At 40.8% G+C, this 26,473-nt stretch overlaps 1 protein-coding gene across 5 annotated transcripts in view; it reads right to left on the bottom strand.

The window, feature by feature from the left end:
• The window catches only part of whd (carnitine O-palmitoyltransferase whd), a 195,008-nt gene that overhangs the window by 90,803 nt on the left and 77,732 nt on the right, over positions 1-26,473 (bottom strand). For all 5 annotated transcript variants that reach the window (XM_067089946.1, XM_067089942.1, XM_067089932.1 and 2 more), the window contains exons 7-8: positions 15,629-15,851; positions 15,307-15,506 (exon numbers count right to left, since the gene is read on the bottom strand). In XM_067089946.1, coding sequence (XP_066946047.1) covers positions 15,307-15,506; positions 15,629-15,851 — 423 coding nt within the window. The remainder of the gene's footprint in view (positions 1-15,306; positions 15,507-15,628; positions 15,852-26,473) is intronic.

Raw genomic sequence — 26,473 nt, forward strand, 5'->3', positions numbered from 1 at the left:
TTTACAAAATAAAAAATTATTAGAAAAAACATGTTTAGCATATTTTTACAAGTGTCTTGGAAAAGAGGCCCCGCACAGGGTTGGAAATATTCACTTACAACTTCCTGCGGAAGGTACAGAAAATTATTTAGAAGTTTTGTTCTTGTACCATGTGCATATCTTCCTCTTTTCACTGATTTTTTTTTTTTAAATTGGCCAACCTTAAAGTTGCCTGGTCTAGGGGTATTCCTAATGTATATTTTAGCCTGGCCTGTAAGGGTTAGTTGAGTTCAGAAGAATTTGTGAGTAAATCCTTTACAGCAATGTTATTGTAGCAATTGGTAATTAATATTTTAATACGTTACTACTATTTCATGGATGTGACCCACTGATCATGTTTCCTTACATCGTACTATGGACAAGTGCTTGTGATTTTACCAAATATTTTAAAATCATAGAGATACTTATTTTACATATTTTTGGTACGATAATTCCAAAAATTACTGATTTTATTTATGGGTCAACTCATATAGCCCATAGGTTACATAACCTTTACCTGGTACTTGGGAATAGGCCAAGTAATCTCAGGTTAAGAAATATGTAGAAATATAAAGTATGGATGTCCGTTTAGTTTTGTCTTAATTGAGTTGAGAAGCATTTGTGAGTAAATCCTTTAAGGGACACGCCAACCACCAAATTTCGAGGAATTATTGAATTCCTCAACTGTTTTATGTCTAAATAAGCATATCCTGAAGCGATAATGCTAGAAAAATTTTTTTAGGTTGGTTTATTGACGATTCTGTTCATCACTTGTATTACACTGTGAACCACAAATTGTAAAAAAGACTTGTAAAAAAGTCTGTATGAATAATTCAGGAAAGGATAAAGTAAGTTATCTAAACAAAAAATGTTTAGATTGGTTCATGGACAATTTTGTTCATGGCTTGTATGGCACTGTGAACGACAGATTGTAAAAAACGTAGGTGTCTATGAATGATCCTGGATAGCATCAAGTTTGAGTTATTAGTTGTTTTGGACTGTTTTACATGTAAATAAACATATATTGAAATGTTATTGCTAAAAAAAATGTTTAGATTGGTTCATGGACAATTTTGTTCGTTGCTTGTACAGCACTGTGAGCAACAAATTGTAAAAAAAGCATGTAAATCAAGTATGAAAGAAATTTATTCAAAAATAATTACCACCCACTAACATATCCCATTCTCTCTACTGGATGTGTCAGAGAAAATGGGTTATAATGATATAGGGACAACTTGCTCTAGATTTCCAGATCCTCTCAGGATTTTTGAGTCTAAAAATATTTTTCTTTTGCTGTTTTCTCAAAACTTACTTTTTTCAAAACTAAATGCTTATTTCTCCAAGAAGAATTAACCAAATTCCACGAAACTTTTACAGAGTGTAGTATAAGTATATATCTTTATTTTGTCATCAGGAAAATCGCTTTTCTGTGCAACTTTTAATTTTACATAATTTTGAAAAATGTCAAGGCTTTTTTTTTCAACTGAAAAATAAATGAACTTAAGAGGTTGAATTTCTAAATTTCCAAGCAAGAGAATTTTCATTATTAGTTGCAGAATAAGTGGTAAAAATTTGAAGCAAATCCCTTCAATCATAATATAGAAACCGTCATTTACTTTTTAATGGGGCCTTATGGCACTGGCACTCCCCTTAAGGCAACACTATTGTAGTAATTTTGAATTAATATTTTAATACATTACAGTGCTACTATTTTATGGATATGACCAAAAGATCATTTTTCCTTACATCATACTATGGACATGTACTTATGGACATGTACTTGTGGCCATGTAGGCCTGGGTTAATTTGAAGTGTTTGCAGCCTATACAATGATATAGGTAGCTAACACTAAGTAGTTTTTATCAAACACTTGTTCCTCTCATCACTACTGGGCTAGTATTGCACAGGACCTACACATTACCTGCACCACAGCGAACTGCTCAGTCTCCTTTTCGCCTGCGGAAATGTTCATAAGTAGCTGCCGTAAGCCAGCCGCTAAAGGAATAAAGGAGAATTTGGTTGCTGGCCAGACATATGTGAAATATGCCACATGCCTTTGGGAGCAAGTTTAAATGCTGAAAGAGCTCACTTTTAAGCTTTCTCTAGGAGTTATGGGTTTTAATAAGAGTATCAAAGAAGGAGACTACTGTACATTGTTCTAGCAGACCTATTGCAGTGTTTCCATCCCTCTCTCAGCAGAATCCACATTTGGACCAATACTCCAAAAGCAGTGGATTATAGGAGCTCCCACTTTAACTCCACTGATGGAGATGAGTCTTTTCTTGGGAGGGAGGTCTCTGATACCTGACATGAAGTATATATAGCCACTGAAATTTCCCTTTTGAATCCAGATCTGAGGAACAATCTTCTGCTTTACACAAGAGAGATACTTCAAATGAGAATCTTGCCTTTCCCAAGCAACAATCTTGTATTGAGGGGACACTGATAGGGTCCACCCAACCCTATCTAAAGTGTCTGTACCTTCTAGGTGGTAGTGACTTATCCTGGACTTCTTTACTGCCAAGCAGTGGCAATATGACTACCTTGGCTCAATCACTCCATGCAGGCTTCCCTGATAGGAAAATTCTGCTTGCCGTACTTTCTATACTGCCAGGCAATGACAATACAACTACCTTGGCTCAATCAGCTCAGGCAGGCTTCCCTGATCAAAAAATTCAGCATGCTATACTTTCTAAGCTGCAAGGCAGTGATGATATGACTGCCTTGGCTCATTCAGTTCATGCAGGCTTCCCTGATACGAAAATTTTGCTTGCTGTACTTTCTATGCTGCCAGGCAGTGATGATACAACTGCTTTGGCTTCTCAGCTTCATGCAGGCTTCCGATACGAAATTCAGCTTGCCAGGCAGTGGTGATATGACTGCCTTGGCTCAATCAGTTCATGTAAGCATCCCTGACAGGAAATCCACTTGCAGTACTTCCAGAATTCCACAAGAAGATCATGAACAGCTGAGCATCAGCACAGAGATGCTATCCCTGATTCCCAAGAGGAATTCAGGTCTGTCTTGGACATGGAATCAGGTGTGATATGTAAAAAATTTCTCATCAATTAAACTAGAGGATTGAGAGGCTGCAAAGTCTGCAAAAAGCAGAGACAGGTTTCTCACCAAAAATCTTATGTCATGGGATCAGGGTAATAAAAGAAACCCAAGCCCAAAAAGAATTTGAATCAGTTGTCTAGATCCCTGCTGAAGTCACAATGGATTTTTAGAAACAGCCTACTCACTCCCAGAGCTCAAACTGGTAACAATATAACCAGGTCAGACAATAAAACCTCAAATCAGAGTGTAGTACAGGTACCAATATCTGCCCCTGAGAAAGATACTCACAACCTTTGGCGAGACATATCAATAAGCATCCTTTCACCAGATGGAAATACAGTACTTCATTAATGAAAGGAAAACTCATGAGTTGAGCATACAGAATTTCAGGACAGAATGGCCTTTCCCAATACAGACAGTCCCGAGTTATTTGCGGGCTCAGTTATTGGCAATCTGGTTTTACGGGGCTTGTTTAGCGACGAAAATCGGCTATTTTTGGCATCGATATGTGACGAAAATCGGCGATTTTTGCATCGATATGCGCCGATTTTCACTTATCAACGCCAATAATTGGTTTCTGGCACCGATACATACCTAAAGAGGCGCCACTCTCCGGTTATCAGCGCCAATAAGCCCCAAAAATCGCTGATTTTCGGTTATTCTGCGATTTTCGCTTATCGTCACACCATCAGAACGGAGCCCCCACCGATAACTGGAGACTGCCTGTGCTGAATGGCACCTGATCCCTCCTTCAACAGGAATTCAGTAACTGTTGAAAGAGACAACTATCCTCCCTAATACTATAGCACTGAAAGTCAAATAGAAGCAACCATATTAGTGAAAGGTATACGAGCAACCTTTCTCCAGTTTAATGGAAAATATGGTACAACAACAATTTTACTGAACCAATAAACTCTCTGGGAGGCATCAGCATTCTGTCTCTTCACTTTTGAATACCATAGAATATAGAAGTTAGGCTAAAGGCAAAGCGCTGGGACCTATGAGGTAATTCAGCACTGAAAGGGAAAAAATTGAGAGTAAGAGGATTAATTCAGCACTGGAAGGGAAAAAATTGAAAGTAAGAGGATTAATTCAGCACTGGAAGGGAAAAAATTGAGAGTAAGAGGATTTTAAAGGTGCAACAGGAGGAAAACCTTGCAGTTGTACTATGAAAAAATTGTTAGGAGACGGTGGAAAGTAGGATGGAAGAACGAAAATATGAACGGAGGTACAGTAACCCCTCAAAGGGGGTAGCTTTTCGAAGAGACAGATTCTGATAGTGCTACAAAGGAATGAGCAAAGGAATCCCATATCTTATAGTGTTACAAAGGAATAAGCAACATTTGTCCTCCTTAATGAGAGGAAAAAGCTCCCATTGGACATGGGTACCCAGCAATTTGGAACCACTACAAGAAAAATCTCAGGACAGCCATGGCTGAATTTTATGCTAGGTTCTACAAATTAAAGAGCTTCCAGTGTCTTCCAGAAATATGTTAACTCCAGTAGCCAAAACACTATGTGGACCCTATTAAGAGCACTCTACAGCTTTCTGGAGTGTCGCATTAAGGGTTGAAAGGAAGCATTAGTGGGCTCCAACATTCACTCCCCAGTGTAACCCCCTGCCCTATTGCATTCTTCTCCAATCTGTTGGGACCCTTTTGGATGAGTCTGTTGTCACACAACTCAAACAAGCCCGAAAACAGAGTTGCACAATATATATATACTGTTCTATAAAAAGGGGAAAACTGGAAAACACCCTTGAGAGTTTCCTATTCTTTAACCTAAGAAAGCTTGGTGTGAATCAGAGCCCTGCAAGCCTCCAGTAACTACTAAAGAACCCCTCCAACAACAGAAGAAAGGACAACAGTAGCATCAGCACCCCTTTCAAAGCAGACAAGATACTTCTACCAAGGAAAAGAAAAATCAACTCCTGGACTGTGCATTACAGGGAAGGGAAGAGGTGGAGCCCAACAAAACTTGCATGGTTAGGGTTGTCTCCTACAACATAACATGCAGTGGAACTCCTCCCCTTGGCAACAGTATAATTTTCAATGGGCTAGGGTGGGGATGGTCTCTCACAGCCCCCTCCTCGAGAGTAGCTTTTTAAAAAACCAGACCCCCTTTTAAAGGGGACCATAGAAAAAGACGGATTTATTTGCCACCATTCTTCAGCATCCCCAAAAAGCATTCCTCCGAATGAAGGGTGATCTTTGACACGTCAAATCTGAACAAACATATTGTTTGCATAAAGTTTTACATATACCATACAGGCAGTCCCCAATTATTGGGGCTCAGTTATTGGGGATCTGGTTTTTTGGGGCTTGTCTAGTGACGAAAATTGGCAATTTTCGGCACCAATGCGCGCTGATTTCTGCTTATCAGCGCCGATACATACCTAACAGAGGCACTGATTTTCGGCCATTAGAAATTTTCGCTTGTTGTCATGCCGTCGGAACGGAACCCCTAACAATAACCTGGGACTGCCTGCACTTATTTTATGTAATCTTGGTAATGAAGGATTTTAACTTGTGGCCTACCTAGATAATTGGCTAATCTGGGGAGCCACCAGAGAAAAGTGCTGATGAAACAGTGGTAGTCGACCAACTCTAGTCAAAAACGTTTCTTAATAGGAACAAGTTCCACCTTACATCCAGCAGACTTTTCCTGAGGCTGGGACTTTGTTGGGCTACTCAACCAGAATAAGGAAGGATCTGAAAAGATTCCTTGCACAGCCCAGCTTTTCCAGATGACAATTGGATCCGTGGCAGATCTAATCCCAAGATTGTGACTTTAGGATTTAACCCTTACTGGACGGGCATGATTATGTGAGGCGTAATAATAGCTCTAGAGTGTGGGAGCAGGCCATCTCTGGTGAGAATCAATATTTCATGCCATACAGTTTGAACAATTTTGTAGGGAAAAAATGTTCAAATCACTTCAATGGGCCATAATTGAGTTTTGGCAACTCTTACAGCAATGTTAGTACCTCAGTATAGGATAGAGGGACATCAGTCTGACTTGAGATTTTATGGAGGAATGTACTGCCCCTCCCCATTCCAGGATGTCTTTTTATATGTTTGATCATAAATAAACCCAAGGATCACTGTTGGTTTTAGTTCTTATCTTTTATGATCGATAGTATGTCACCTATAATTGTAACTTTGTAAACTAAAGTACAAAGAAATAGTAGAAAACACATGTCCTCACTAAAAGGTACTACATCTACCCATCACCATACTTCTATAAATATTTTAGCATAAATATAATCAGAATTCGTTAATGATTTTAGTTCTAATCTGTTATGATAATGTGTCAGCTGTAATTATAATTTTAAAAATAAAAATTATTAGAAAAAATATGTATAACTTGGTAAAATTAGCATATTTTTACTAGTGTCTTGGAAAAGAGGCCCTGCACAGGGTTGGAAATATTCACCCTTAACTTCCAGAGGTAGATACAGAAAATGTTTTATAATTTTTTTCTTATACAGTACCACGTGCATTTGCATATCTTCCTCTTTACATTGATGTGTTTTTTAAATTGGTCAACCTTAAAGTTTGCCCAGTCTAGGGGTGTGCTTAATATATATTTTAGTTCAGCCTGTAAGGGTTAAACAAGTCTGGCTCTCACATGCCAGGAAAAGGCTTTGAGATTGCCTTCATCTGAGATTGAAAGATACTCTGTCCAAGGACCTATAAGGGGTCTCTGGCAAACTGGCAAACCTGGCTCCACTGTTCGTACGAGTGATAATACATACGGATGCCTCCTTGACAGGTTGGGGAGGACACTTGGAGGATTGTCAGTTAGGGAGAAGATGGTTACCTGTCCCGGGGTATTGGCTGTCTTTCCATCTTTGAAAATTGAAACCTCTATAAGGGAACCTCATTTTGTTGGTCCTAGGCAATATGACTGCAATGTCTTATATCAAGAGGTTAGGTTCATGTTGAGCTCCCTTTAACATCAGTAATTGCTAACATGCTTCCACAATCTGGAAGTGGACTGGTTTGCCACATGTAAGAACCATCAACTTCCAGTGCATTTCTCTGAACCTGGACATTCAGGCAATAGCAAGGGATCCATTCCTACAAGACTCGAACAAATGGAGGACGATATACCTTTTTCCATCACTGTCCCAGATTTCAAAAGCTTTGAATAATCTACTATCTTTCAATGGAACTGCTTGCCTAGTAGCCCTGAATTAGCCAAACAGTCATTGGTTCCTTATTTCTTCAACAACAGGCAAGAGAATAGATTCCATTGCTGTCTGTTGTTCTATCCCAGACAGGAGGGGAAGTTGTCTACTCAGCCTCCTTTCTGAGCTGTGACCTTCACATGGAATTTTAAGTCTAGTCTACCATGGAGATTATTTGCCTAACTTTGCTAGGAACTTAGTGCAAAAACTTCGGACTTCATCTATCCAACATACCAGTCTGTGTGGAAAATGTGGTTAGATTACCTCCACACTGAGAGCCCAGTTGAAATCTATTACAACAGTTTTACATTTCATTATCTTTTGAGGTCAAGCACCATGCTATTTCCACAACCACGGCATACAAAGCAGAACCCTTGCCTTATGGTTTTGGAATTTATTCTACTATTGAAACTGTTAATTCCAATCTTCAGTCTTTTACACTGCAAAGGTCAGCTCCTGCAAGGTTCCCCATTTACCTGGTTCCTGAATAAGGTTCTTTCTTTTCATCCCCTCACCTCATGTGCTTAAAAAAGGCAGTCTTCTTAACTACTTTGGCATCAGGAGCTCAGATTAGCATACTGGGCTCGCTTAGACAAGGATAACATTTTGCCACTCACACACCTAGTTGCCATTTACTGCTGTCTCCTGGCCTATTATTCCTGGCCAAGATTGAGGAGCTTTTTAGAGGGAAAATCCCTTTTCTGATAAAGGAACTCAGTATTTCATATAAAATATGTATGTTAAGCACTTAAGGTTTACCTAGATGTCACAGCAAAAATCCCAGAGGGTCCTATTTTTCCTACACCTTAGCACAAACAAACCACTCTCTACATGGGTTGAGAATGATTTTAGGGGCCCTAATTAAAAAGGAAGACCCTCACTCCTTTCCTAAGTTGCATGGCGTCCAGAAGGTGAGTACATCATTAACTTTCTCCGGAAATATTTCCTTTGAAGAAGTCTTCAAATGCACAGAGTGGTCATTAGAGGCACTATTCCTGAACTCTTAAAAGCGCAATAATCCTATAGCCAGACCTGACTTAATTAGGTAAGTCACTGTAGAACCACAATGGACAATATACATTAAAATGGTTCATGTATCTCCTGTTCTTTATTGCCAGACCCTAATGGGCCTCCAGAATGAAGACAACAGTTGATAACCAATGGCTTTACCTTGAATAAAAAATTCCTGAAACACTACATACTGCCATGAGAGTGGTGGGCATGCCGAGACATTGCTGGGAAAGGCACAATCCTGTAGCCAGGCCGACATAATTAGGGGGGTCACCTTCAAACCATAAATAATACATATATTGGTTCGTGTGTTGTTTCTTTATTGCCAAACCCTATGGGTATCTGGCATAAAGAAAATGGTTAACAACCTGTGACTGTACCCCAGACCAAAAATTAAAATGACATTTTTTATAATAAAATAAAGTTTTATATATAAATTACTTACCAAATGATTATATAGCTATAGTTTCTACTTTTTGCAGCAGCTCAAAATTCAAAATTCGTGGCAGCGCTCTTTTGTTTTGGGTGTAGGTATACTGCCCAGCCCATTTTCGGGGAAGAATAGGTATAACGTAGCTAAAGAGCTCAATTCGTTTATGCTTTATGTCCATGAGAGGGGGAGGAGGGCTCTGATCATGTAACTAGTTGGTACCATCATGAATGAGGTCTTCTTTGTTAGGTTCCGAAGTGATGACGATTCTAAAGGTTCAAAAGGCGGTCCTGACAGCCATTTAAGGACCACGTCCAAGTTTCAAGAGACTTCTGAAGGTTTTGCTTGCTTACTAGTATTAAAATGTTTCATTAAGTTGCTGATGTCTTGGTTTGAATACTGTTTAAATACTGAGCTCAACATTGCTCTATAATCCTTGATGGTAGATGTTGCGAGTCCTTTTGAGGTTCTAAGATGTAACAGAAAATCTGCGATTTGGGCTACAGACGTCTGAGAAGAGAAGATATTTTGCTCCCGGCACCATTTCCGAAAAACTGCTCACTTGGCTTGGTAGACTGCAGCAGATCATCGCCTACACTTAGCAATAGCCTCTGCAGCCTTCCTTGAAAAACCTTTCACTCTGACAAACTCCCTGACAGTCTGAAGCCTGTCAAAGCAAGAGTGGATAACCCTTGATGGAACTGGTGAAAGTGCACCTGTTTGAGAAGATTTCTCTTCTGAGGAAGTAGCCTTGGGAAGTCCATCAAAAGGCTTAGTAGATTTGGGAACCACTCCTTGTGTGGCCAAAAGGGAGCAACTAAGGTCATTGACACATTGCTGTGTGTGTTGGACTTTTTCAATATATCCCTCACCATGCTGAAGGCAGGGAAGGCGTAAAAGTCGAGGTCTGACCAGTACTGCAGCATGGCATCTGTCGCCCATGCCTGCGGATCCGAAGCCGGGGAACAATACAACGTCACAAACAGGTCTATCGATGGCTTTCCCAACAGCTTCCACAGGTCGGTGCACACCTGTGGATTGAGTGTCCACTCCGTCGGTAGAACCTGTTTGCCACAAATCAATTCGTCTGCTACGGAGTTCATTCTCCCCTGAATGAAGCAGGTCATCAATTGGGTCTCGCTGCTTCTTGCCCACAAAAGAAATTCCTTGGTCACTTTGCAGAGTGAAAAAGAATGAGTCCCTCCTTGGTTCTTGATATAAGCGGTCATGCTGTCCGAATGGACCGCCACTGTCTTGTTTAAGGTCTGCATTGCAAAATGTTGAAGTGCAAGATGAATCGCCTTTAATTCTTTTACACTGATGTGGAGGTTTCTTTCAGTTGGAGACCATGTTCCTCAAACCTCCATATCATTGGGAAGGGCTCGCTGACCCAGATCCAAAGCATCTGAGTATAACGTTAGGTCAGGGTTCATTGGAGCCAGAGACTTTCCTGTCGCAAATCTGTCTTTTGCTAGCCACCACAGAAAGTCCTCTTTAATCTGGGGAGTGATATTGAAAACGAACAAATCCGGGGAATGACTTCTTTTGCCAATTGGCCTTGAGGTAAAATTGCAGTACTCTTGTGTGTAGCCTGCCTAATGGAACAAACTCCTCTATGGAAGAGAGGGTTCCCAGAGGACTCATCCATGCGTTGGCTGAGCAGGAAGGGTGAGTTACGAAGTCTTGGACTTTTCTGCGACAATTTACGATCCTTTGTTGGGATGGAAAAGCCCAAAAACTCAGTCTATCACTATCCCCAAATATAGAATAGACTGAGTCGGGACTAGCTGAGACTTCTTGAAGTTTATCAGAAGGCCTAGATCTTGAGCGAGACGAAGAGTTTTCTGCAGGTCCTCCGTGCACTGAGATCTAGAAGGGGAGCGTAGAAGCCAGCCGCCCAGGTACAGAGAGATGTTTATCCCCATGAGATGTAGCCATTTTGCTAGGGGATAGAGTACCCAGGTAAAAACTTAAGGGGCCATGGAGTCCGAAGCACAGTGCCCGATACAGGAACACTCAGTCCTGGAACATGAATCTCAGATACTTCCTGGAATCCGGGTGAACTGGAACATGGAAGTACGCATCTTGCATGTCAATTGTGACCAACCAGTCTCCCTGGCGGATGGCTAACAATACTGACCGACTTGTCTCCATTCTGAACTTCGTTGTTTGAACGAAGAGGTTCAGGGCACTGATGTCCAGGACAGGTCTCCATCCTCCCGAAGACTTGGGAACCATGAAGAGACAGTTGTCAAACCCCTCCATGTTTACATCCTCGACTACTTCCACAGCCTCCTCTCTAGTAGGGCTGACACTTTCCAAGATAGGGCCGAAAACCTCACTGAGCCTACCGAGTAGGCTGTTAAGCTGATGGGAGAGGTTACTAAGGGAGGTTTCTCCCTAAAAGGGATTGCATAGAGCTCTTTCAATACCTTCAGCCCACAAGCTCCACATTCCTGTTCTTCCATTCTGTCCAGAAATGGGAAAGTCTTCCTCCCACTGGAACACTGAAGGACAGACGACTCACTTTCGAGGTGCCGGCTTTTTAACGGGTTTCTTGGTTGGTCTGGAAGTTCAGAGGCTGGCTCTAGGTTGGGACTGGAGACGACCTCTAGAACTTCGAAAGGACTGTTGTTGCAAGGGCGACGAAGTTCTAGGAGATGTGGTAGTAGTTGCAGTGGCTTGTGCGGGGAACTTAGTCCTTTCGGTGGATTGAGCGAGAAGGTCCTGCGTCAATTTCTTCTGTAGCTCTACTAAAACGGGTTCCAGGGTGTCCTGTGGGAATAGACTGTTCTTGTCCAGGGGGGCAAAAAAGAAGAGAACAACACTGAGATGGGGTGACTTCCTTTGCCGTAAACGAGTACCACAAATCTTGTTTTTTAAGGACACCTGTTGTGAAGATGGTCGCCAGCTCTAGTGCTCCATCTCTTAAAGCTCTATCAGTGCACACCACAACTCCCAGCCAGTCTGATGCAAAGTTTTCTTGAAGGGAAGTACAGCCTTCTATTTTCTTAGCTAGAGCTCCCACTGTCGTATCCAGAAAACTGAAGACCTCGAAGGCTTTAAAGATGTCTTTAAGTAGATGGTCCAACTCGGCGAAGAGAATTCTGGCTGAAGAGAAAGCTGAACGACGAGAAGCATCTATGATACTGGAGAAGTTCCCTTGAGAGGAGGCAGAAACTCCCAAGGACGGAGCTTCTCCAGTTGCATAAGACAGATACTTCTGCCTTGTCAAGCGAGAGGGAGGCAAAGAGAAAACTGCTTTCCCAACATCTCTCTTTTCTGCTAACCAGGCATCCATACATGCGAATGTTTTCTTCGAAGTCAAAGCTAAAACCATACGTGGAAGTCTGGCAGTACCTGGAGGTTGTCGCATCAAGAAACCCAACCCCAGAGACGATGGGACGGCCGGAGAGAAGAACGAAGGGTAGCAGATCATGAAATATGAGCAGCGCTGAGTAGTTTGATGCAGGTTTCTATTCTTCTACTGGTTCCACGACGGAGGAAGTGGGTGATCTTGGGGGGGTCCATGGTTTCTTGCACTACCGGAGCTGGCTTTTGAAGAAGGCTTAGAACCTTGTCAAGCTAGAGTTGAAGCAGTGCCAACGAAGGATTTTGAGCAACTGAAGGAAATTCACCAGAAGAATCAGGTACTGGAAGCTCTCCTTGCAGGGCCGCGTAGATGCTGGAAGTTGGGTGAACCGAAGGAAGTGCCCACAGACACTGGATGCATGGACGTTGGGCGCCCACTCGCTGTTGGAACAGACACTGAATCTTTTGTGGCAACTGCACTCTTAGTGAACACTTGGTGCCCAAATGATGGGCGCTCAGCGATTTGATGTTCAAACACAGAGCAATCATACATGGGATCTTCCAAATCAGAACAATTGGAAACTGGATGCCCATGGACTGGAAAAGCGGACACTGAACACTCATGTGATGGGCGCTCGAGAGATGATAGCTTGGACACTGAACGATCTTCTAGTTGGCGCTTACACACAACACTATCAGACACTGGGCGCTCGGACACTGCGCCAATGAACTGGACTGGCAAACACTCTTTTGGGGTCGGAGCGCACTTTTGCAACTGAATGGGCGGATAATCTCTTACTAGAGATTCCCAAAAACTACACAGAGGGAGAGGGCTACTTTCCCTCTCTCTAGTTCGCTTACGAGATGGGGGCAAATCTGTTTCCAAGGAAGAGCCCGTCCTTTCCAATGGCCTAGAAACTTTCGCAAAACGACCACCAAGCTTCTTGGTTGTGGGAGAGTCTGAATCACTAGATGATAGGGCATGTACATCCATTCGGATGCCTTTCCAATGGCGTTCCTCCGCAGCCTGGGATTGGCGGGCAACAGGCTCGGATGAGGTGACGACTGCTTGTGGGCAAACCCCACCAACCTTCCTTGGACTGCCAGTTTGCTTCCTCCCAGGTAAGCAAGGGGAGTTTAGCAGGGACTTTGGTCTAGGAGCATTGGTGGGACAAACAGCCACCCCCTCCACTGACACTGCATTCGACACTACACTATTAAATTTGTCCATCAGGACCTTCACAGAATTCTCAATCTGGGAAACAATATTCACAAGCAAATTAAATTCAGTATCTACCCATACTTCTGAGCTGGCCATGGCATTGGGTTCAGCAGAATGAGAGCTAGGTAACAGAGTGACAGGAAAAGCTGGAGGACTGGAAATGGGAGAAAAAGCTGTCGCAGGTGTTGAAGAGATAGGCAGAAGAGCACAACTCCGGGAGAATGAACTATACAGTAGTAGCAGAAGCCTTAGCTTCAGCCCTGGCTGTAGCTTTCCTCAGTCGGTCACACTGTAATTTATCGAAGTGTGTTTGTAAGGTCTTCCACTTCCCCTTATCCCAGTCCTTACATTCTTCACAATTAAGCTCAGGAGAGCAAATTTGCTCCCTGCAAGAACTACATATGGTATGAGAGTCATATTTTGCAGAAGTGAGTCTAGTTTTGCAGCCTTTGCTGCAATGCCTAATGCTAGACAAACTAGAGTCAGACATAATAAGTCTAAAGTCCAATCAGGTAAGTCACAATCGAAAAATATTCCAGAATTCTAGCTAAGCTAAATAGCTGTGCTACCAAAAGCAAAGAGTACTTCACCAAAAGACAATCTCCAACCATCAGGCGAAAATGAATCAAGAGCTGCTAATAACCAGTGTTAAGCCATTAGCCAGCAGAAACGAATCGAGCTCTTTAGCTACGTTGTACCTATTCTTCCCCGAAGGTGGGCAGGGCAGTATACCTACACCCATAACAAAAGAGCGCTAGTGCGAATTTTGAATTTTGAGCTGCCATGTAAAGTAGAAACTATAGCTAAGTAATTATTTGTTAAGTTACTAATTTAAAATATAAAACTGGGTTGTTGGGTTTTATTTATTAGGATCTATGTCATTTCATCACCTGTCAATTTCTTTTCCAAGCTCCTCTGAGGTCAAACAGCAGCTACGCTACAAAAAAAAAAGGTTTTAATTTGGGAAAAACCTATTTTTGGTAGCCACTGTGAGTCCTCAAGCCCACCCACTTTCCCTGACGAAAAGGCATGGGACTGAGGTGAACATTTATCTTGCATAGACATGGTGTGTAATGAAGATGGCCACCGACTTATGTTGTTGTCACATCTGTGCACATGAGCGTAGTGAAACCCAAGGCAGTTGACGTAGGACAGGAGACAGAGCCCTCCTATCCTGAGCCCTTTATATATTCTACCACAGTTCCAACAAGCACTATCCTGGTCGAAACCAACTATAAGAGAATGCTTTGCAATTGGTTGGTCTGTCTTATGGAGCCCTGAGGGGGACCATGGGAGCGTAACTCCTTTGAGGACCAACAGCAGCTACCAAAAATAGGTTCTCCCAGCATCCAAACCTATTTTATACACATTTATCCATGATAATCTACTTTTGTACCATACTTAACTGAAACTGCTTTAAAAGTGTTCATGGAGTGTACTTCCCTTAATATACATAGACGCACAATGGACTACTTACGTGACAAGTTTGTCTGAAATCCCTTCAACTGAGTAGGAAGAATTGTGATGACATGGTTAAGTATGAGTAAAAGAAGGACAGACATCAAACAGAGTAAAACTAGAGTCCTCAATACTGCCCAAAATCAACCTCATTTTAAATTTCCCTTCTTTAAAACACACAATGCTACAAAATCTGAAAGAGTATAACTACTATTTGATAGTAAGAAGAGTAAAATATATACATTATATGTATATATTATATATACAGTATATATATATATATGTATATGAGAGAGAGAGAGAGAGAGAGAGAGAGAGAGAGAGAGAGAGAGAGAGAGAGAAACATCAGCTAACCAAACATTTATGAAGCAAGTTAAGAATATACTATAGTATACACAGTATGTTATTAGAAGAAGTTCTCTTTTTAGTAGGGAAGCGTACTCGTCTAAGAAAAAGACTAAAGAATACTTAGTCTATTTAACAAATCCAACTCATCATATTCAAAAGGACATAATGCATCAATATGATGTGGCGTTTACTTTATATGGGAACACAAACAATTTCATATCCTTTCATAACCCATCACAATACAAAATCACTTACATCTGGAGCTCCTTAGGTGTCAGAAGTTTACCCTTATAATAGCATGGCATTTTAAAATATCTACCAGCATGATAGACTGCAATATGAGTAGAATCCCCAAAGTGAACGATCTTGTCTGTTTCAATGCCAGGGATGCGACAGGTATTAAAAGTACGCTCATACTGATATGAGCACAAAGGTACAGCATTCTGGACCATAATCTGGAATAAAAAAAAATATAAGGATGGTAAAAATTACAAAGAAAAAACTCTGACATAAGCATTTCTATAAAATACAAACAAGATAGCCAAGAGTCATAACATCAATACAGAATGAATCTTACTGGCTGAAGCTGCTGTCTCTCGATCAGACGACGGAACAGGAAAGCTGCATGACAAACATTAGCAGCACGTGCTGCTTGCTTGTTTGTTGGATGAAGAAGAATGGCATCTGTACCATAGAAGTTGGAGTTCACCATTAGGGGAGAACGACCACGCAGATATACAAACTCCTCCCACCAATCTGTTACATAGTTGGTGGCCCACCATGACTTCAATACAAGGTACCTAGAAAATACCAAAAATCATAAATGAATATATTTAGAAAAACCATATACTGTAATGCTGCATTGATAATATCATCATACTGATAGCTAATAGATTCACAATTTCGTGAAAAACAATCTGAGTAATAAAAATCCACAATTATATAGTAAATATATTACTATGTAAAAAATCAAAGACTTTCGAACACCTGAACGGTGTTCCTCATCAGTGTTAATAAAAAGTAATTAGGTTAATGCACCAAAATAATACCCTGTATCTGTTGCATTGCTAATTTGATTATACTGATACATTAATAGAAAGTAATTGGGTTAAAGCACCAAAATCTACCCTGTAACCACCCAAACTCATTGCTGCATTGTTAATTTGATAAAACTGATATGTAGAAGGTATTAAGATTACAACACCAAAACCTACCCTGTATCCATCTAAAATTGTTGCTTCATGGTTAATTTGATTAAACTGATAATAGCAAGTATCAATCAAGGTTAACCACCAAAATCTACCCTGTACCCAACTAAAATCATTAATGCATTGCTAAATCAATTATGTGGATAACAGAAAGTGATGAGGTTAAAGCACCAAAATCTACCCTGTACCCATCTAAAATCAATCTCTAAAACCCTGAATATAAAAATAAATTACAAATTAGCCAGCTTGATGGGTTATAAGATTTCCAGGTTAAAGACCATTGTGTAGGACACACACCCAAAGGAATGAGGGGGGTTACTCATAAGGAATTGCAAAAAGGACTTGTTAAAAAGGATAAAACACATTATTAAAATGATAATTTTATATTAAAATAAAGTTTTACAATATATATTTACCCAGTAATTACATAGTTCTTAGTTTTCCACGTACTGTAACTTAAATTCAAATTTCGCGGGTAGTGCTTCAATTGCTCAGAGTAGGTGCACAGTACCGCCCCTAACGGCAATACTGTACTAGGAATGACTTAGTTAACCACCTCATTCTGTTTTATGCCTAATGTCCATCAGAGGGGAAGAGGGAGGGCTCAGATCATGTAATTACTGGGTAAGTATATATAAAACTTTACTATAAAAATGTCATTTTCATATAAGTGACTTACCCTGTAATACATAGCTGATTCCAAACTGACAGGAGGTGGGATCATGGATATATTCTACTCCAAAACATTAAGTAATGTAATGAATTTGAAATAGAAAAGTTGCTAGCATTGAAACCAAGGTTTGTCGTTTCCTATCAGTTAAGAGAGCTACTGCAGGTGGATACTGCCTCTGGTTGGTGCTCATCTCAACTCGTTGTGGTGTGGTGGTATAGCCAAGGGTCACCTCCTACTTAGGGGGAACTTTGCAGCTAGGGAAGTGCTCCGATGGCTAGCAAAGCATGATAGGTGCCCGCCCTTGCCTTGGGCCTAGCACCAAAATAAAAACAACCAGATAACACTGACACCTACACTGAAATAAAACCACAACCCATCCACTGAGAGGGGTGGGTGCTCCAGGCACGTTCTACCCCCTGGCTCTCCAAACTCAACACCTTACTGAAAAGGTGAAGAGATAATAGAACATCCTGTGCTTCCTTCTGTGATGCCATGCCAATCACTAAAAATGGTCTCTAAGCATACGAAAATTTCAACTCTGTTTAAGCTTTCATAAAAATAATGAGAAGCAAAGATCTCTTACACTTCCGGTAGGTTGATAGTAGAATGGACATAAAGAGCATACAGAGTCTGAAAACTAAGGAGGTCTGACAAACAGAAGAAGAAGAAGAAGAAGAAGAAGAAGAAGAAGAAGAAGAAAAAGAAGAAAAGAAGAAGAAGAAGAAGAAGAAGAAGAAGAAGAAGAAGAAGAAGAAAAAGAAGAAGAAGAAGTAGTAGTAGTTCATATAAGATGGAAGTCAACACGTTTTGACAGAGGAAGAGACGGGTTCTTACCATAACTTCCCAGGCAATGGATGATCCTCTGATTTCCAGTTCAGCTCAGGGAATTTCTGAAAAAATCCAACTGGACTGAGAGCTCTCTATACTACTTCCAAGCTGGGAAGTGCTACTGGGCGCTTGTACCAAGAGCTGGAGCCAGACAAGCTAGGGGGGTCAGGAGCTGGCAGACACTTGGAGCATTAGCTGGTACCAGGCTGTGGCTAGCACCAGAGGATCCGAGTGCCAGGCGAGCTAGGAGTTCGGGAGCTGGCAGACACTTGGAGCATGAGCTGGTACCAGGCTGTGGCTGGCGCCAGAGGAGCTGGGCGGCAGGTGAGCTAGGAGCTTGGAAGCTGGCAGACACTCGGAGCATGAGTTGGCACCAGGCTGTGGCTGGCACCAGAGAGATGGGCACCAGGTGAGCTCGGAGTTTGGGAGCTGGCGGACACTCAGAGCATGAGCTGGTGTCAGAGGAGCTGGGGGCCAGGAGAGTTAGATCATGAGATTGGGTGCTCCTGGAAGTCAAGGGAGTCTGTAACGCTCTAACAGGAAAGAGAACAGATCCAGGTCTGATGGGACCTTGAACTTGGCTAAAATACCCAAGGGTAACAAACAGTCTTAGTCAATTTCTACCTGCTTGAATGGGTAAAGGACTTGAGGAGGGACTGAGATTAGGAATAAATCTACGTCCCTGTGCTTAAACCCGAGTTAAAAATATCTCTATACTCCTAAATGGAAGAGTACTAGAGAACCCAGACCTCTTTGGAAAAGAGGCAAACTGCCACTGGGTCACAGATGTCTCATAAGGGGAGGTGAAGTGTCTGAGGTAAGTTACAGAAAATCGACCCCTTAGCCTGGTAGATGCAGCTAAAAGATTGACATTTGCATGCCATAGTCTTTGCGATACATCTTAAAACCTTTTCGACTGACAAGCCTCCAGATCACCTAAAGCCTGTCCGGACAAGAGTGTACCACCTTTGGTGGTATCTCTTGAGGGAGGTTGATGGAGGAGAAACACTTGGGGAAGGAGCAAGGAGGGTCCACCAACAACCGTCATAGAATCAGGAGTCATTCTACGTAGGACAGATTGCGGCTATGAGGATCCTCATAATGTTACAATGAGCCTAAAACTTATTTAGGGCTTCCCTGAACCAAAAGAATGTGTAAGGTGAGGAGAACCAAGAAGGATCGGTCTGTATATGGCGACTGTTGCCCATACTAGAGGGTTTGGGACCGGAGAATCCCAGGGAGGAGGCAAAGGGTCCTTGCGGTGACAGACAGGCCCAAAGTCGTCTTGCCCCCATTGAGTCCACAGATCCCCAGAGACCAGGGGATCGAAGCCCACTTGGAAGAAAGGACACACTTCTGATGGTTCAATATGACTGCCAGACCTTTAGAGCCCTGAAAAATTCGCATGGCCAGAATACTTGATTGATTTGCCAACCGAAGAAGCTCTTTTGTTGTTGGTGGATCATGGCGCGAACTGCAGACAAAGTGCGGATTTGCTGCTGACTCTGCGGTCCATGTGGACTGACAGTACCTCGTACAGCCTAAAGCATATGTGGAGCTGTACGTGGAACAGAACTTATATCTGGCAAACTTAAAAAAGACCTGCAAAGTCCATAATCCACCAAAAACCTAGGCACAACAAAAAATACAGAGACCTAGTCCAAAACCAGGCTGTGACCAACTCTGTAGGTCAAACAAAATCCTCTAAAAAAGAAAAAATTAGCCTGTGAGAGGGAGTTAGGCACTCAGCAGTGGAAGCCAAGAACCAATGGTGCCAAGCATTCTGGAAGAGTGGGAGGGATTTCGGGAATCGGAGTCAGTGCTAGTTGGTTGGTGCCAGGAGACTGGAGGTGGTTGGTGCCAGGAGACTGGAGGTGGTTGGTGCCAGGAGACTGGAGGTTGAATCCAGGCGTGAAGTAAGACCAAAGGAGCGACAGAGGGAAGAGCAAAAATGTAGGAAGACTGAGAGATGAAGCTTGCGTCCCTACCTCTTGACAGGAAGCAGAGAATGGCAACCATAATTGTGTGATGAAACAAAAACATGTTACAGTGCTTGTCTGCACCGGAAAGAAGATAGTTGTTTCAAAGAGTAAGGACACCTCCTTATACCCTGTCTCTTTGGACATCTCTGTCAAAAAACTTTCCAGTGGCTGACTAACACTACACCTCCATCAAGACGCCTTTCCAGTGGCTGTCTAACACTGCACCTCCACCAAGATGCCTTTTCAGTGGCTGTCTCCTGACAACTGGGCATAGACTACAGGTTCGACTGAGGGGGCAACTATCAGGGGCAACCCCCTCGGACTCCCTTGGACAGCCAGTATATCTTCTCCCCAGTGTGGGGGAGCGGGACAGTTACTTTAGGTCTTGGAGATCCAAAGGGCCAGATAGCAACCTCCTCCACTACACACCCAATAAGACCAATTTCCCGTGGCTGTCTGTCAATACCTGGGACCGGCAACAGGCTCAACTGAAGGGGCGACAGGCTCAACTCTCCAACCTCCCTTGGACCTCCAGTATGTCTTCTCCCCAGTGTGGGGGATCAGGACAGGGACCTTTCTCTAGGAGCATCGGGGGAAGAGTAGCCACCTCCTCCACTGCACAACACTTCACTCTTACAGTGGTTAAATTCATGATAATCGAAATATAAGGCTGGCAAAGGCATGGGAAGGAAGAGAGGGAGCCAAGCGTGGGAGCAAGTGGATAATAAAGGAGGGCTAGTAGCAGCAGAGAATTAGTGCCGGGTGCTGTGTGCTCTGAGCTGGGCCTGGGAGGCGGGAGGAAACAGGAGATGTGTGGAGGCAGGAAGCGCGTGGAGGTAGGTGGTGGTCACTCCTATGCATGGGGTGGTGGGAGGAGGCAGGAGGTGGGTGTTTTAGTGATTTTTGGTAATCGTGGTTACCGATTACTTTCATGAAAAATAATTGATTAGTAATCGATTACTAACTACTTTTTTTTTATCTTTATAGCAATTTCTGGTATCTGGGCATAAAAACATGTGTAAAATGTATGAATAACATTAGCATTATACATGTTCAGACATGCATGCATTTTAAGATCACAAATGTACATGTATCTTCTGAAATAAAAGATAAATTTATATAAAAAAGTCATTTTAGCATTAAAGTATCAAAACAAAACCGACTTTAATATTGTACAACAATTTGTTTTTATTCTCTAATTAATGATTGAATCCAGTAACCGATTACGCCCACCACTAGTAGATGCAAGTAGCCAGCACTGGAGGCTAGGAGCTACAGATGTGGAACATTCACGATTGCTTGACACCATGAAAAACACCTCTGTATGCCGGGGCCGTACAAACCTTCTCTGCAATGTTCCAAAGTACTGCTGAAGCGAGAACCGGTAGCTGATACTCAGCTGTCAAGAACGTTTCCTCCTAAGGCTCACCGCAGCCAAACATTATGCACCATTCTCTCCTTACTACGTTCCAGCCCCTAAACTTCTCAGTTCTCTGCAAAGGAAAGTGTGATGAGTAGCCCAGGCCTGGTAAGCAAAACAAATTACAAAGTTTTGGCCTAATGGAATGGTGTAACATTTAAGAGTTACTTTAAAATAATTTACCAGAGGCTTGTGAGATGCCTAGGTCCTATAAACAAAAAACAAATCGCAAATGTTGGGCCTAAAGAAATGGCGTAACATTCAAGAATTACTTTAAGGTAATTATTTACCGGCGGCTTACGAATAGCCTATGGCTGGTAAACAAATCCTAAAAGCAAAAGGCTGGCCTAAAGGAATGACATAACATCCAAGGATTACTTTTAAGGCAATCACTTACCAGTGGCTGGGCACAGCCTATGCCCAGTCAAACAAATCAAGAATGCAAAAGTTTTTGGCCTAATGGAATGGCGTAGCATTCAAGAGTTACTTTTAAGGCAATTATTTACCGGCGACTTGCACGTAGCCTAAGCCCGGTAAGCAAAACAATGTCAAAGTTTTGGCCTAAAGGAATGGTGTAACATTTGAGAATTACTTCTAACACCAAACTATTACTGGTGATTTGCAAGTAGCTGGTTTGTTAATTATCTGAATCAAGGTACTGTAATAACAAACAAAATAAAAAAAAGACAAGACTCATCCTTTATGATCTCTGCTCGAAGGCTATGAAATATGCGTTCCGGTGGTTGTGTAAAAACTACTGAAATCCGGTGATATAACCAGAAAATAAGAATAAGCTGCTGTAAACACTAGATGTTTAGTTGAGTACGGCAGTAAACAGAATGTATCGCTGTTAGGGGGCAGTACTGTGCACCTACACTGAACAATCGTGGTGCTATCCGCAAAATCTGAATTTAAGCTGCCGTACGTGGAAAACTAATAGTTATGTAATTACTGGGTAAGTCACTTATATAAAAGTCAGTTTAATGCACAAAATAAGCACTAACTCTAGCACCCTTCCAACAGGTAGGGGTGCTTGAAATCTTAACAAAAAACTACTGTGAAAAATGGTTCTAAGGAGTAAGGAGGTGGTGATGCTGACAATAAGAGGGACTGTATGTTGTAGATTTGAAGCTTCATACATAGAAGGAGGGTACAAAGACAGCTGGTAATTAATATAGATTCGGTGGATGTGAATGTGATAACACAGAGAAGAGAGTGGAGTTGTCACAATATTAAAATGGTAATGGTAGAAATAGAATGAAAGAGTAGAGAATAAATGAAAAGATACTGAAGATTGAACTACACTGATGGAGGAAAGATATGCATTTTATAAAAAACAAAATAAAAAACATAAGTGCATAACAAGAAGTCTACTAACAGCAGAGGTTTAAGAGATATGTTGGAACAAATTGAGTTGATTTGGAGTATATGTTAAATATATATTGAGATGTTTGTAACATATAAACACTTGCTGTATTCAGAATTTTGCAGATGTCTAAAGTGTTTATTCAGTGCATAGTGTACAGCGACTTTTGAGATTCAGCTGTGCCAGTCTTTCCGAAGGCAGTTGGAAACCACGGAGATTCTATCCACATGAGAACATCAGTAAATTCAGCAACTGATCGATCGATGACCTGAACATTGTTCGGAGGGTGCTCAGATACAGTGTTGCATGTCAACAATGGAAATTTCCATTATTATTCCATGGAACTTTCTGGTCTGGTTATAACCAGATATTGGGGTGTGTTAAAATGGGTATGTGAATCCGTTTGTGCATTACGAAAATGCTTGGTGCAAATAGGCTTGTGATAGATTGCTCACTCATGTGATGGCCCTATCAAAAACGGCATGTTGGACATGCTGGGAATCGAGATTCCCATTTACTTAAGAGTAAGTAGAGACTTAGAAAAATCACTCACCTTTATGAAACTGATTATTTAGTGACTGCTCTTTTTGTCATTCTTTACCATTTATCTCATGTGTTTTGGTGTGTATAAACTAGATGTCAATAGAGATGGTTCTGTTCTTTGCCAGGAATGTTTCAATGGACCCATGAATAATTGGGGAGAATATACTCCGGAATAAATGCACATTTAAAATGGCCGATGTGGGACGTGGTCATTTAAAATGGAACCAGTGACAAAAATGACTTTGAAAGTTATGTGTAACAGACTTCACTGAAATGGGGTTGGTTTAGAGACTTGGTGGGGGACAGGAAATAATCCCCATGTATCATATCTGACATGCAATTATTTACTTTGCTTCGTGATAATGCTTAATGGGTTTACTATCTATCTTCCATAATTTCATTTTAAATGATTCGTTGTTAAAATTGTTTAATAAGTTTTAGTTTTGTAATTTTAGGATTTGATTTACACACCTTAGAAAGAGCAGAGAGAGAGAGAGAGAGAGAGAGAGAGAGAGAGAGAGAGAGAGAGAGAGAGAGAGAGAGAGAGAGAGAGAGAGAGAGAGAGAGAGAGAGAGAGAGAGAGAGAGAGAGAGAGAGAGAGAGAGAGAGAGAGAGAGAGAGAGAGAGAGAGAGAAGATCTATAGTAACACCTCGACTTAACACAGTTCAGGTGTTTGCCAACTCATGTAGCTTGTAAGGCTGTTTCAGTACAAGATATTTGGAAGTTTACTGCACATTATGTGATGGATGTTTTTAGTGACTGCATCATGCTTCATTTACCTTACAAGCACATCTCTCCAAAGTAAGGTTACATGCACAAAATTACCGTACATTATTAATGACAGTTTTGTATATTTACTGACATAATGTATTAATGAACTGACTTTTGTACCAACATATATTTTTAGTCTGTGTTTGCATAAACACATCCATTGAATTGAATAGGTAAATAAATCTTTGACACTGAATGATGAAAACAAAACAAAGGTTAAGATATTAATATCCTATTGTACTTTTGATGTCAAGCATACATATACTTGTTGTCTTACAGTGGAAGGCAGACCCTGGGGTATATCTTTTGTTAAACTGGTGGCATACTACAATATCCAATTTTGTGATAGTGGAATTGAAATAAAAATAAGAGAAATAACAGCAAAAGTCTAGATAAATTGGAAAGAGACTGTCAGACTAGTCATAAGTACAAACAAATAACCCATTAGTTTAGTAATACCCTCATCATCCACTTTTCCAAAGTCCACTATTAATGTATTCACAGTTTTTTTTTCTACCCCTATCTTCAGCATGCATTTCCCCTTTCAGAACTGTATTAAGCTATTTAGCATCCACTTCAAAGAAAAATGAATTACTAGCAACATCTATTCTTTATTAACTCAAATTTACTTGCCATACTGCTAAGTAGGTAAGTGGTAATTAAAGGAGAGAGAGAGAGAGAGAGAGAGAGAGAGAGAGAGAGAGAGAGAGAGAGAGAGAGAGAGAGAGAGAGAGAGAGAGAGAGAGAGAAACTTCATTAACCTAGTGTAAGTTTGCATTGCCTACAGTATGTGAACTGCAAGTTGAGCTAGGATTTTGAGATATCCTATTGTCTTTCAAGCACTCTAAGATCGCTAGGGTGGGGCAAGTAAGGAATTTGTGACAATGTCAAACATCTCATTATTATTGTAATTAAAAGTTTTGCTTTGTTACAGCTTGCTCAAGTGAAATTTACCAAAAAATGTTATTCATTTACACATAATATCGTAAATATATTTGACTTCACACACTTTCTTTACAAACCTAATTTATTTTTATAGAAACGAAGAGATATAGCATAATTTTTGGCTGCCACTGCCAAACCTCAGTTTCACTGACATGTGGTCAGCGAGGGCATTTAAAAGGTCATCTTGATAAAACAACAACGGTGGTCACCTCAAGCAGCCAGTGTCACTGGAGTAGTATGGATAGCCCAAGCGGAACATATCTCTCTACTGCCAGCATCTTCACTTCCAGGCCAAAGAAATTTTTGTAATGTATTAAAATACTTCACTTTAAAGAAACAACAAGGGGACCTGTAATTAATAATAAATTATTTTTCTCTACTAAATGATGAATAGTTAATTTAACCTACAGAAGCACTGAAATATCTAATCACATAACCTGTTAATAACTGATAAATAGAATATGGATAATAACTAAATGTCTAGAAAAGTTATTCTGCCGAACCACCAAAGCAAATTCTAAGCGTTAATGCATTAAACGCATTACAGTATCATTTTGAGAACTACGATTGTTATTTCAAAAAGCATAAAAAGAGAAAAATCATTAACAACCAAAATTTACTCAACGCTTTTTCTTTAGTAAACGACAGCTCTCAGGTAAAGCCAAAAACATGGGATTAACCTCGAAGAAGAGATTTAAAAGGATAAATAGGTCTGGCAGGGCTGTATTCTTTTCCTGGCCACACCCTAGCAATCTCAGCATGTTTTAAAGACTATAGCTTAATCGACACAAAATTAATACATTTCACTTGCACTTCACAGAAATCCACACCCCTTCCGACAAGTAGGAACTAAAAAAAATTACTATATATATAAAAAACTGACATGCACATTATCACAAGATCTAGGCTTCCAAAGGCAACAAAACAGGAATTTGCAAAAAAAAAAAAAAAAAAAAAAAAAAAAAAAAAAAACTTTTTACTAAATATGATGAGTACCTAGAGAGCACTGCTAAGATCATATTCATATCACAAACTAGAATGTAGATGACAAACATGGCATTCAGGAGCTAGAAAATAAGCTTTGATATCAAACACACATTGTTTGGACCATGCACAGAAAATGGGAGAAAAGCATCAGTTACTGTAGTACATATGAAAGGATTTCAGGTTAAAAGTGCATAAGACGGAGGAAGGTGAAGAGAACACCTGAAGTAACCACCATAAATTTTACAAGTGATAAATCATAAACTGATAAAACAAACACATCTATCAAGATTGACAAACTTTACTTCCTATTGCCAAAAAATAAGATTTGTGAAATCAATATAACTAAGAGAAAAACACAAAAACAAGATGAAGTTTGCTTTTTAACTCTGCAAAAATTTCACTTGCCCCTTTCACACACAAATCATAAGTTCCAACAAAATAAATTATCCCTTGTAGCAAATTCAGGTTTTATAATTATTTCAACTTCATTTGTTCTCAAATACACTTTACGAGTGACACCTTACCTACATGATAACACCATTTTTTTAACATTTCAGTTTTTAGTTTGTATCATATATAATTTCTATGTAAAATTGCCTGCATAATCAGAGGAGACATTAATAATACTCTCTTTTTCCTAACTAAAATGTTATGATCATGCAAAGAAACTTTGGTAAAACATTGCCATTCAATTAAAT

The sequence above is a fragment of the Macrobrachium rosenbergii genome, chromosome 4 (genome assembly GCF_040412425.1).
Source record: "Macrobrachium rosenbergii isolate ZJJX-2024 chromosome 4, ASM4041242v1, whole genome shotgun sequence".
Classification (NCBI taxonomy): domain Eukaryota; kingdom Metazoa; phylum Arthropoda; class Malacostraca; order Decapoda; family Palaemonidae; genus Macrobrachium; species Macrobrachium rosenbergii.